Source organism: Abramis brama (genome assembly GCF_963993115.1).
Source record: "Abramis brama genome assembly, chromosome: 1".
NCBI classification, from domain to species: Eukaryota; Metazoa; Chordata; class Actinopteri; order Cypriniformes; family Leuciscidae; genus Abramis; species Abramis brama.
In genome coordinates, this window is record NC_139963.1 from 43,780,909 (window position 1) to 43,793,772 (window position 12,864).

Consider the following 12,864-nt stretch of genomic DNA (forward strand, 5'->3'; position numbering starts at 1 on the left):
GATGGCCACACCCGTTTCGGCGGGATGTGACGAGGAGCGCGCGAAGCACTCTCATTGGTCTGATGTTGCATCAGCCCTCGCTCGATAGGCTCATGCAGTTGCCGCAGAACAGCCAATGAGTGAGCGAGCCGTCTCGCCATGGCTGTGCACTGCCGCAATGCGTTTTACAAATATGAAAATTAAGGATAATTTTGCTTCAGTATTTCGTGAAAAGAGACTTTTCCCGCAGCGTTCTACGAACGCAGTACGAGAGAACTCTCGTAAGAGAACAGGTTTATACTGGCAACACTGTTGCCAGTAGTTTACTGTAAAATTAATTTTTTGGGTCACCATTGTGCTGAAGAGTAGAGCCTGTGCTTCAGTCCAGGAGAAGATCTACAAACATTGATGATATGCTGCATGTTGCTTTATTTAACAGACGGTGACTGTGTAGTTGCTGATCCAGTGAAAATCTTTTTATGTACAATAGTTTTTTAGTGGTCTCAAATGAAAGAAGTTCACAGTAATACTTTGCTCACATTATTAATGCATTATAAATTTTAGTTAATACATTTAAATGACAGTTGGTCAATTTAAGGCAGTCGGTTTCTGCAAGTGTAATTAGTTAACTATAATTTAGTGCATTTTTACAGAAACAAACTAGATTACAGTAAAGAACTGTACAATTAACAGTATTTTACTGGCAACAGTGTTGCCAGTATTTTACTGTAAAAAAACCCGGTAAGGTCTAACAGTGTACGTCTGCAAAAAGCTCCTGCATTTGGTCTGGACTTTGGACTTGGACTTTTGTACCCGCTGGTGTGAGATATTGAATAAATGCTCATTAGACTTGATGGCATTGGTAATTAAAGAGACTACCAAACAACTTGAGTCAACAAGGCAGGAATTTAAGAAAATGGTGAATTGGTGAAATGTTGACAAAGAGTAAGCTCACAGAACTCGAAAAAGATCTTGAACTTCAACGAACTGAGCTGTCCAAAGAGATCAGAGAGATTAAACGTACAAAGTTTGCAAGGCACAATGGTGACTTATCAACATGGGAAGGTATATTTTTGGAAGGACTGAAAACCGGAGTCTAATACAGTCCATCATAGTCATGATGCTACTGCGGGTTTTCGCAGGCACCGACAACCTGGTGATAACAGAGCTTGGGCCTCTTCAACCTCATGTGATTCTGACTCTGATACTGTTGGATGATGGCGGAATGGTTCCAGTTTTTTAGGCCATACTCAGCCTGACATTCAAGGAATGGATCAAAGGAAAAAAACAATCAAGAAGAGATGTAGAATGGGTAAGCAGAAGAGGCTTCTCTCTACCTCCACGGAATACAAGGAGCAACCAGGGGATACGTTAATGAACTTCTCAGATAATTCACTCTCAAAACCTTGCATTACTGCTCTGAGCAAGGGACTCTCCTTTCTTCATACTACTGAAACTAATGATTTTGACACTGTGATTGACTTTCACAAATTCTTTAGAACCCTTAGACTTTGTGAGTTTTTTAGTACAAATGAACAGTCGTTTCCTTCTAATGATGTTTCTTCTGCTACCACGTAGGGCAGTGTTACTCTTGAACAGCCTATTGCTCGTCTTCCTTTTAAAAGGAAATCTACCATTATTCCATCTAAGAATAGAAATTCGTCCTTAGACACTTATTGTAGACTTGTGGAATTTGATGTACAAAACTTACTTAATAATAAGAGGCAATATAAAGTCTACAACAACCTTGATCTTAGCAAAGACAATACGGTGGTAGTGCGTCCTTCAGATAAGGGTGGTGCTATTGTACTTCAACGAGCCTCAGACTATGAAAAAGAAATTTGCAGACAATTGGATGATCATGTTTTTTATGAATCTTTACCTGTTGATCCCACTAACAAATTAAAAACTTGTATTCATTCTAAGTTATTGTCACACTTTGAAAACGGCGAATTCAGTAAAGATGAATATGAATTTCTTAAAGTAGATTTTCCAATTACACCCAATATATACACATTGCCCAAAGTTCACAAGGGACTTGATACCCCTTTGAAAGGTTGTCCTATTGTGAGTGGTATTGGTAGTCTAACTGAGAACATTTCTACTTATGTGGATTGTTATATCAAATCATTTGTACCCATGTTGTCATCTTATGTAAGGGATTCTATGGATTTTATTGAATCATTATATGGTGTTGACTTTTCTGTTGATGACTTCTTCCTACTTTTGATGTTCAGAGCTTATATACCAACATCCCTCATACTGAAGGTTTATTTGCTTTAGAACAATTTCTAACACAAAGATCCGTAGATGTAAAACCTAGTACAGCATGTTTATTGGATTTAGCAAATATTGTCTTGACTAACAATTTATTTCGTTTTCAGGATGATTTTTATTTACAAGTGAAAAGTACTGCAATGGGTAGAAAAATGGCACCTAATTATGCTTGTTTGTATATGGGAGTTTTTGAAAATGAATGACATTTTATGATTACTAAGGCTACACCTGCAGAGTTATTGATGTTTTTGAATTATCTTAACTCAAGGACTGAGCATGTGAATTTTACTATGGAATGCGATCCAGTAAGCATCAGTTTTCTTGATTCTAGAGTGTATATATGTGACGGGAAACTCCATACCGATCTGTATCGAAAACCAACGGATCGTAATACCATTTTAAGAGGCGATAGTTTCCATCCTAGACATCTAATTAAGAGTTTACCTATTAGTCAATTTAAGCGTGTTCGCAGAGTTTGTAGCACAGAAGAATCCTACTCTCAACAATTCGCTGATTTAATGGAGATTTTTGAATCGTGGCTACCGTAATGAATGGATCGATAATGCCAAAAAGAAATTTAATGAGATATCTCAGATACAGTGCTTACAAACTAAACATAATAATAAAAAGCAACTTTTTAATGCTCCCATTTGCACTACTAAGTACTCAGCATTAGGTGCGCAGTTTCTAAGCATTGGCATATTATTTCAAGTGATCCTAAATTGTCAGGTGTTTTTAAGAAAGGTCCGAAATTGGTTTTTAAATGTCAAAACAACCTTCGTGACTTGCTTGTAAAATCTGAATTTCCTTCACGTGTAAAACAAGGTATTCCAACTCTTCCTCCAGGCAATTACAGGTGTGGCACACATAAGTGCAATTTCTTAGTCATCCACATAGTCATCCACATACTGGCCGCAATATTCCAATACCTGGTACCATTACCTGTGCTTCTACTCATGTGATTTATCTTATTCGTTGTCCTTGTGGTCTTGCGTATGTCGGTAAAACGTCTAGATCATTGCATACTCGCATTAGCGAACATCGTAGTAATATTTGGACCGGAGATATGTGTAGTCCTATAGCGTCTCATTTTAAACAAGTAGGCCATAACGTCAGTGTTTTACAATATATTGGTATAGAGAAGGAAAAAAAAAAAACCTCAAGAGGAGGAGATTATGAGAAGAAATTATTACAGAGGGAATGTTTTTGGACTTAAATACTTTGTCACCATTGGGGTTGAATGAGGACTTTGATATTAAGCCTTTTTTATAGTGATTGAGTCATTTCTTTATCTGTTGTTTATTATTAGTTAAGCTGTTTGTATACTTTTTTTTCAATATTATATTTGTTTTTTTAATATATTTTCTTCCCTTTTTTATTATTATTATTCATGATTTTATATACAGTATATATATTCTTCTTTTTTTGTATTATTGGTCACATGTGTTACTTATTATTGTCAATTATTTGTATTATTGGTTACATGTTTTTGTGTGTACGCCTAATTAAGGTGATTACCTGTTTCACTTTGCTCTACATTTGTATTGCACCTGATGAATACCTGATGGTCGAAACGTAGTGCTTTTAATAAATTCATCTTGAGTAGCATGCAGTGTGCGGACTTCACTTTTCTTTTTTTGTTTATGTTATTTTGATGTCCTGCACCTGAGCCCAATCTGGGTGTTTGGGATGTGCATACCAGTTTTGTATTTTTGAAATTTCATAACTTTCCCACAAGCAGTTCTATGTGGTGCCATAGACTTCCAGAGCGGAAGACCCATACACAAAAATAAATATATTTGAAATATATTTTCAGGATATATTTTGGAATATATGCAAATATTTGAAATTGGCCCAATAAATATATTTCATACTTATATTTCATATTATTTTGGTTATATTTCAGAATATATTTCAATGTATTTGGAATATATGCCACATATATTTTTGACACTTTTGGGGACCCATACAGAAAAAAATACATTGAAATATATTCTGAAATATAACAAAAATATATGAAATATAAGTATGAAATATATTTATTGGGCCAATTTCAAATATTTGCATATATTCCAAAATATATCCTGAAAATATATTTCAAATATATTTATTTTGTGTATGGGGAATAATAACGACAACGATCACCTTTGGTGCTTGACCCCTAAAAACTAACCAACACAATGAGATGCCAGCACAGCTTTCATTTATGTTACATAACAAACAGCATATCACTTAACACACTTGGGGCCAGATTTACTAAACAGGGCAATTTAACATGAGAGCGCAATTCCAAAAAAGCACAGATGGGAGTGTAAAGTTCTGCATGTGATCTACTGATGACGCACACATTGAAGAATACAGACACAGACGGATCATTTCCATAATAACCAACGCAATCTACCAAGAACAGCGCAAATGGTTTAAGACATGCTTTCTTAGGGTGGTAAATAATGGTGCAAATACAAGTAAATTGACTAGTTCAAACCTTAGTAAATCATCTTGCATGATTCATTTAAATACTCTCCTCTGATACAATTTGCGTCTGAAAGAGATACTCCTCCAAATGGATATGCAATAAGGTCAGCGGCAAAAATAACTGTGCCCAAGCCTTTTCAACACTATTTTTTCACTGCGTGTCTTTAGTTAATCCTGAGAGTAGTTTTTTAATGGCAAAAAAGGGTTTGCGCTGTCGCAAGCTGTAAGTAAATCTGGCCCTTGGATGGTAAATTAAGAACTGATTTAAATGCAAACACAGCATTCAGTTATTCTTACCATGACCATCGGTAATTATCCTGAAAGCTGGTGTAATATCTCGCTCCCCAAACTCTTCTGCGTAGTTCACGAGAGCTTCTTTAACGATTTTGTGTCCAGCTAGTACCACAACTTTTTTAGGACCCAAAAACACTTGGAAAACATTCCCGTAATTTCTGGACAGCTGGAGGACACAAAGAAAGTCATATGTTAAATGTTACTATTATTGTTGAAATGTGCATATGTCAAGTTCTCACCTCACAAAGGGTGTCAAAGGGTCTCTTGAGGTCAAGGGTCAGCAGGTTCCCCAGCAGCGGCAGAGGTTTGGGTCCCGGTGGCTCTTTCCCCTCTTTCCGAGATCTGGATCCAGAGGAAAGCAAATGCAAAACCAGAAGCAACAGCAAAGCACCCAGTGATGTACCTGTGCTGAGAAACTGCAGAAGTGACTCGATTACAGCCATTTTCTCTCTCAGCTTCTGAACTGATGCACTCACAGATTTAGAGCTGATATGTAAGGGAGGGACCTTGTGTGATCCTAAACAAACCTTAAAAATCCATGAGAATAGGGGGTTGGAGTGCTTACATCAGAATGTATGTGGCACCCTGTGGTGAATCATTAACCTTCTTTAGCTTGTTAAAACAACACAGGAACATTATTCAAGCAATAAAGCCTTAAAAGCAAAACATTTGGTTTAACACAATCTTTGCTCCAATATTATTTAATTTACATCATTAAAGCATCCCTTTTGGTTTATATATTATGCACTTTCCCAACAATGCACAGCAAAGCAGGTCTGAACTGTGGCACACAGAGATACTGCAAAACTAATTAATGGTTCCCATCATGCATTGCGGTATGAATAAATTATGATCTGAATTGTCTTAGTAATTTCTTTTTCCTAATTGAATATCCTGTTTGTCACCATTGTTGAGATTCATACACTGATTCTTGATATCTGTGTCCCTAAAAGGAAGTTTTTGTTGTTGTTGTTGTTTTTCAGAACAACTTTTTAAAAATCCTTTGGAATATATTGAAAATTCTGGTTCTTATGCTGTTGATCAATTATTCATTATAACTCAATTATAGCAGCCAAACAAAATCTAATGTTAATAGTTTAAGGGTCAAGAGTCCAACTAAAGCAAACACTGACCACCATAATGGTGACTTAAAATTAGATTTTAATTTGCTGCTTCAGTTTTTTTATTTAACACTCATATTTTAACACTTTAACACACTTAAGTGTGGAGTCAAATAAACTCCCAGGAGAGTTAATTTAACACTGGAGTTTTTGCTGTGTAGTTCTGATAACACATTACATTACAAGAATGTTTTATAAAAAAAACACTATCATCTCAGGCCCAATAAAATCCTCAAAACATTTTAAGAACGTTGATTTGATAATGTTCCTCTTCTGTTATTATGGAACATTGTGCCAGTGTTTTATTGAGAACATTGTATAATCTATTATCTCAACAACATTCCCAAAACATTCCCAAAACATCCTCAAAATGTTACAGTTAAAATGTTATATCTTAGTTTACATTTATTTAACCTTATAGGAACATTATTTGAAATGATAAAACATCCTTAAAACATCCTTTGAACATTACATTCAAATGTTTTCTTTAAAACATTAACCAAACTTGTAGAGAATGTTAGCCAAAGTTCTGAGAAAGTTCCCTGCTAGCTGGGAGGTCTGAACTGTGACACACAGAGATACTGTGACCTTTATCAAACTTCAAACTAGTGCAATCTCTCACCTATTCCGCAACTTTATATTGGACCATCTGTGTGTTTAAATGAGCAACAGTAATTTTGACACAAATCTAGAATTAAAAATATATATACTTCAGTACTTTACATGAATGTGATCGACTTTAAAACTATTATGAGTTCAATTATTTATTTTATATACTGCAAGCTTTACAATAACTCAATCAGACGCACACAAAAATCATATATGTGTTTAGATGAGTATTAAAACACAGTTAATCATACCAAAGTTAGTTAGTTTTCTCAAAATATCAGTCACAACATTAAGATGCTTTGCTTTCAGGATATGAGTGTAATTGTGTAAATGTTTAATTGAAAAATATTAGCACATTTACCTAGATAGCAACATTGTTTCGGCCCAGATCCGGCCCACATCTGGCACATGGAATACTGATCTGGCCCACATGCAGCGTGGAATGACGGCCCTTGGGCGGACCGCTCCTGTTTGCCAGATCTGGGCCACAAGCAGGCCATAGCGATGCCACATATCAGCCAAGAGCAAAGAAATAAACCAGAACTGGACCTTATCTGAGCCACAAAATCTGTGTATATTAAATAAGGAGGTTTACCCTTACAGAAAAAACACATGAACTTCACATTTGCAAGAAATCACGTGGTTACATGTGACCACATGCACATGTGATTTAGCACATATGAAATTTAACGTGTTTTGCACATGTGAAATAAGTGGATCACATGTAAAACGTGTTTTGCACTTAGGAAATGTGTGCTTTTGGAACACTCGTGAAACACATGAGAAACACGTGATCACATGTGAAACAAATGTAAAATTCCCATGTGAAACCCATTTTCATCTTACTCAATATTAGTGCCATTGAATTACTTTTTTTGATGTGGATGTTGGAATCCTGTAATTGTGAATAGTTCTTCAATACATATTGTATAACTAAGAATCTGCATCTGGTCAGTATTTTTACTTTGGTCTTTTTTACATTTGTGGTGTATGTATTGCCTTTTCATTTATCTACATTGCCTTTTTATTTACATTAATCAATTTTGCGAAAAATTTGTGCTTGTCAGTACTTAATTATCACTTTTGTATCCGGCACTAGACTGCATAGCTCAGCTTATGGGGATGAACGAAACATCAACATCGCGTAAGTTGTGTTTGGGGATTTGTCCATTAACATATAACATTTTAATTATGAACGAGATTCAAAAGATCCGAGTCAGTAAAATTATCTGAACTTCCCATTACAATGAAGCTGAAAATGTACAGTATTTGTGACGTGGTAACATGATTCACATGTTAAAAATTATGTGCTCATGTTACAAATATATTTCACATGAGCTCCACATTATAACCTATAGTAACATGTTTTCCACATGTGCCACATGCTCCATTATGTTCACATCCCAGCCAGCACAGCCATGTGGGGCCCAAATGGGTTTGACCTGGGCTATCTAACTGGGACCCAGCCAGTTTTGTCCTCGGTTTCCATGTAGGCCCCACATGGGTTTGCCCAGATGAAATGAACACTGCTTAGTGTGCACAGTACAGGCTGTTTAATGTAACACTGAATCAGTGTTGGAGGTAATGAGATTATTAAGTGATTGAATAATGATTGTGCATCATTGATGAACACCTGCTGTTAACAAGCAGAATCACTGAAGCAAAGAGAAACACAATAACTACTTCCAGCCACAACCTTGGATGAAATCAACTGAAGATAAAATACATTACATCTCTCAAGATCTGATTAAACAGCTCCACAAACAGCATTACCAGCTTCACTTATTACTAACCAGACTGACTTTATTTCTGTCAGACGTCTACAGAAAAGTATTAAGAAGAGGTTTAGATGTTGATTACTTATTTGAAAGTAATAGTTTGATTTGATGTTACCACTGTGGCGATCCGTGTGTGCTTTAGTCAGGCTCTTGACTTTTTAACATTAGTTTTTCTCTGGCAGCTGTGTCTGTTTGTTATGGCGAGAACAGCAAGAGAAAATATAATCAGATGCTGTAAGCTGATTGATGATAAGAGTATAATAATCATCATGTAGTGGCTTAGCTCATTGATTATGTGTGAGGTTTATATGGATAGTATGTTATTCATTTTGTTTTATTGTTGTGATTCTACAGCAAGAGAATAATAGAATTTAATCAAAACGTCAAATGATTTTTAACACACCATTTACATATTTTGGGCTCCTGTGAGATTTATTCGCACACAGACATCAAGATTCAGCATATGAATCTCAACAATGGTGACATGCTTCATGGTGCAATGCATTCTGGGAGCTATGGATAAGTTTCGTATGATGCACTCAGAATGCATTGCACTATGAAGCATGTCACCATTGTTGAGATTCATATGCTGATTCTTGATGTCTGTGTGCAAGTAGATCTGTCAGTAGTCCAACATGTGTAAATTGGGTTTTAAAAATAATTTGATGTTCTGATTTAACTGTGCTAGATCTCTTGCTGTAGAATCAAAACAATAAAACAAAATGAATGACATACTACCCGTACAAACCTTACACAAAATATCAGCGAGTTAAGCTACCTCATGATGATTATACTCTTATCATCAATCAGCTTACAGCATCTGATTATATTTTCTCTTGCTGTTCTCGCCATAACAAACAGACACAGCTGCCAGAGAAAAACTAATGTTAAAAAGTCAACAGCCTGACTAAAGCACACACTGATGGCCACAATGGTAACATCAAATCAAACTATTACTTTCAAATAAGTAATCAACATCTAAACCTCTGTTAATTCTCACTAAGAACTTCTGTAGATGTCTGACAGAAATAAAGTCAGTTTGGTTACTAATAAGTGAAGCTGGTAATGCTGTGGAGCTGTTTAATCAGATCTTGAGAGATGTAATGTATTTTATCTTCAGTTGATTTCATCCAAGGCAGTGGCTGGAAGTAGTTCTTGTGTTTCTCTTTCATTCAGTGATTCTGCTTGTTAACAACAGGTGTTCATCAATAATGCACTATCATTATTCAATCACTTAATTATCTCATTACCTCCAACACTGATTAAGTGTTACATTAAACAGCCTGTAGTGTGCACACTAAGCAGTGTTCATTTCATCTGGGCAAACCCATGTGGGGCCTACATGGAAACCGAGGACAAAACTGGCTGGGTCCCAGTTAGATAGCCCAGGTCAAACCCATTTGGGCCCCACATGGCTGTGCTGGCTGGGATGTGGTGACACGTTGTTCACATGAGAACACATGTGATCACATGAGGTCACATGTAATCACATGTGGAAAATGTGATAACGTGAAATTCATGTTTTTCTTTCTGTAATGGTAAAGGTCGTGGCATGGGGGAGCAGGCTGTGCAGGTGGCCAGGGTGGACCTGACAGTTCAGGTGGCCAGGGTGGACCAGACAGTTCAGGGTACCATGGTGGTGCGGCCTCCATGGTCCTATCAAGGGACCCACTCTGTCAGAACAGGCTGACAGGCTGACTCTGTCAGAACAGGCTCTGGCTTGGCAGACATGAAGTTAACAGGCTCAGCAGATGTGATGTGAACAGGCTCAGGCTCGGCAGGCCTGACGTGAAGTTCAAATGTGTGCACCGCCCACACACACCACATGGCTGTGGCCATAATGGTCAGTGTAGCTGTCACTGAGGGCTCAGGATTAGTGGCAGCCATATCTGCTGAGGGCTCAGTTTCAGTCATGGCGGCTGCCATCTCTGCTGAGGGCTCAGGTTCAGGTGTGGGAAGGATTGTGAGAATGTATTAAATCAGATACGTGCCCTGGTGCTAGGCCGTGTAACGATTTAAAAACAAAAACTAAAATTTTGAACTCAATTCTCAGTTTGACCGGTATCCAGTGTAGAGAAGAGAAAATAGGAGTGATGTGATAAAATTTTCGACTACCAGTCAACAGCCTGGCCGCAGCATTTTGAACTGATTGAAGACGCCCAATAGATGATTGGTTAGCTCCAAAATAAAGTGAATTGCAATAGTCAAGTTGTGAGGTGATGAACGCATGAATGACTATTTCGAAGTTCTTTGGAGAGAGAAAAGATTTGACTTTTGCAAGACATCGTAAGTGAAAGAAACATGATTTTACGAAGGAATTAATTTGTTTATCAAACTTGAGGCCTGAATCAAACAGAACACCTACATTTTTAGCAGATGGAGTAACGTGAGCATTTAACTCGCCAAGGTCCAGAATACCAGAGTCATAGAAATTACATAGAAATGACAGTATTACTTCAGTTTTATTCTCATTTAAAGCTTTCTTTCTTTCTCTCTTACTAATCTATCTATCTATCTATCTATCTATCTATCTATCTATCTATCTATCTATCTATCTATCTATCTATCTATCTATCTATCTATCTATCTATCTATCTATCTATCTATCTATCTATCTATCTATATATCTATCTATCTATCTATCTATCTATCTATCTACACTGTTAACCCTTGCTGTAAAATTCTGACAATATTATACCATTTTCCATTAAAACAGTAATATACCGTAGAAAATAAAAGTAGCCTACAGGAATATACTGTGAATTAACAGTGCTCAAAGTCGACACTCAGAGGCTGTTTTCCCAATCACACCCTATACCCTCATTCACTATTCTCTACATTAGTTCACTAATATAGTCCACTTGAATGAAAAGAAGTGAGTGAATTGAGACACTGATGAACACCTGATAAGCAGAATCACTGAAGGACAGAGAAAAAAGAACAGAAAAAAGAGAAACACAAAAACTACAACTGACTTCCAGCCACACTGAGTGTGAAACCAGTTTACAAACCAGTTTACGATTATTTCTTTCATACATGTACAAAAGTTCTTGTTGAGAATTAACAGAGATTTAGTTATTAATAAAATTTGTTGTCACCATGATTGAGATCAGTATTTGCTTTAGTTGGTCTCTTGTCCCTGGACTTCTTACCATTTATCTCCCTCTGACTGCTGTAACGGTGAGTTTATAAAACACATTTGTTATGGCACGAAAAAGTCAAGAGGAAGATGATCAGGTGTTTTTTTTTTTTTTGTGATGATGTCACAATCATCCTGGACATGCCTGATTTTCAGATTTTTCCTGTATCATTGAAATTATAGTTATCTCATATTTAGCATATATCTGTGAATCTACAAAATGAAATCAATATTTCTGTAATCAGGTCTTCTGAAGAATATTGTAATCATATAGTGCATTCAATTTTATTTTACTCCTGCTTGACTCAGACACACACAGATATCAACAATCAGCGTATGAATCTCAACAATGGTGAAAAGTTTCATGTCGCAATGCATGCTGGGTTCCAGGATAATATAAAACTCCCAGCATGCACTGCTGCATGAATAATAATAATAATAATAATAATAAAGAAATATTGCCACCATTGTTGAGATTCATGTGCTAAATTGTGATATCTCAGTGTTTCTAAAACACAGTGTAGCTCTGTTTCTCTGGCTATGCATCATGTGTTAAAAAAAAGAGTCATTGTATCTTATTGCTGCGTTTTCACAGTGGTGCTAATGCAACACTTTTGATTGAGGATTAAACTCTGAATAAGTGAGAATGAATTCCTTAGTGAATGAACAGGCAATATGATGATTTTGTCATCATAATCATTATAACTGCAGTCATTCATAAACTGTGTGTGCGCAAGTGTGACTTGCAAAAACACAGCTCAAGCAGCAAAAGAAAAACTAACGTTTTAGCATCAGCATCCCAACTAAAGCAAACACTGATCTCTATAATGGTAACTTCAAACCAAACATTTTCAATTAAACATCTCAATAACAAATTCTGTATGACAGAAATAAAGTCATACTGGTTAATAAAAAGTGTAATAATGTGTAATGGCTGGAAGTCAGTCGTAGTTATTGTGTTCCTCTATTTTCTGTTCTTGTGTTTCTCTTTTCTTCAGTGATTCTGCTTACAATCACTTACATATTCCCTTAATTATCTCACTGCATCGCTACTTTTTACTCGTAGTGTGGATTTCCCTGAGGGGTTGAAAGGGTTAACTGTGTAAGATAAAAAAGACACACCCACAAAATGTATTTTAACAGTAATAAACTGTAAGTTATAAAACAGGTTTATACTGGCAACACTGTTGCC

General features: G+C 36.3%; 1 protein-coding gene across 2 annotated transcripts in view; it reads right to left on the reverse strand.

Moving 5' to 3' along the window:
• Positions 1 to 5,557, reverse strand: part of LOC311095299 (cytochrome P450 2K1-like) — a 66,496-nt gene extending 60,939 nt beyond the window's left edge. For both annotated transcript variants that reach the window (XR_014608813.1, XM_084133767.1), the window contains exons 1-2: positions 5,265 to 5,557; positions 5,029 to 5,191 (exon numbers count right to left, since the gene is read on the reverse strand). Coding sequence is in view for 1 of the 2 variants with exons in the window: in XM_084133767.1 (XP_083989893.1) it covers positions 5,029 to 5,191; positions 5,265 to 5,468 (367 nt within the window). In the remaining variant the exon portion in view is untranslated. The remainder of the gene's footprint in view (positions 1 to 5,028; positions 5,192 to 5,264) is intronic.
• Between the last annotated feature and the right edge of the window lie 7,307 nt (positions 5,558 to 12,864).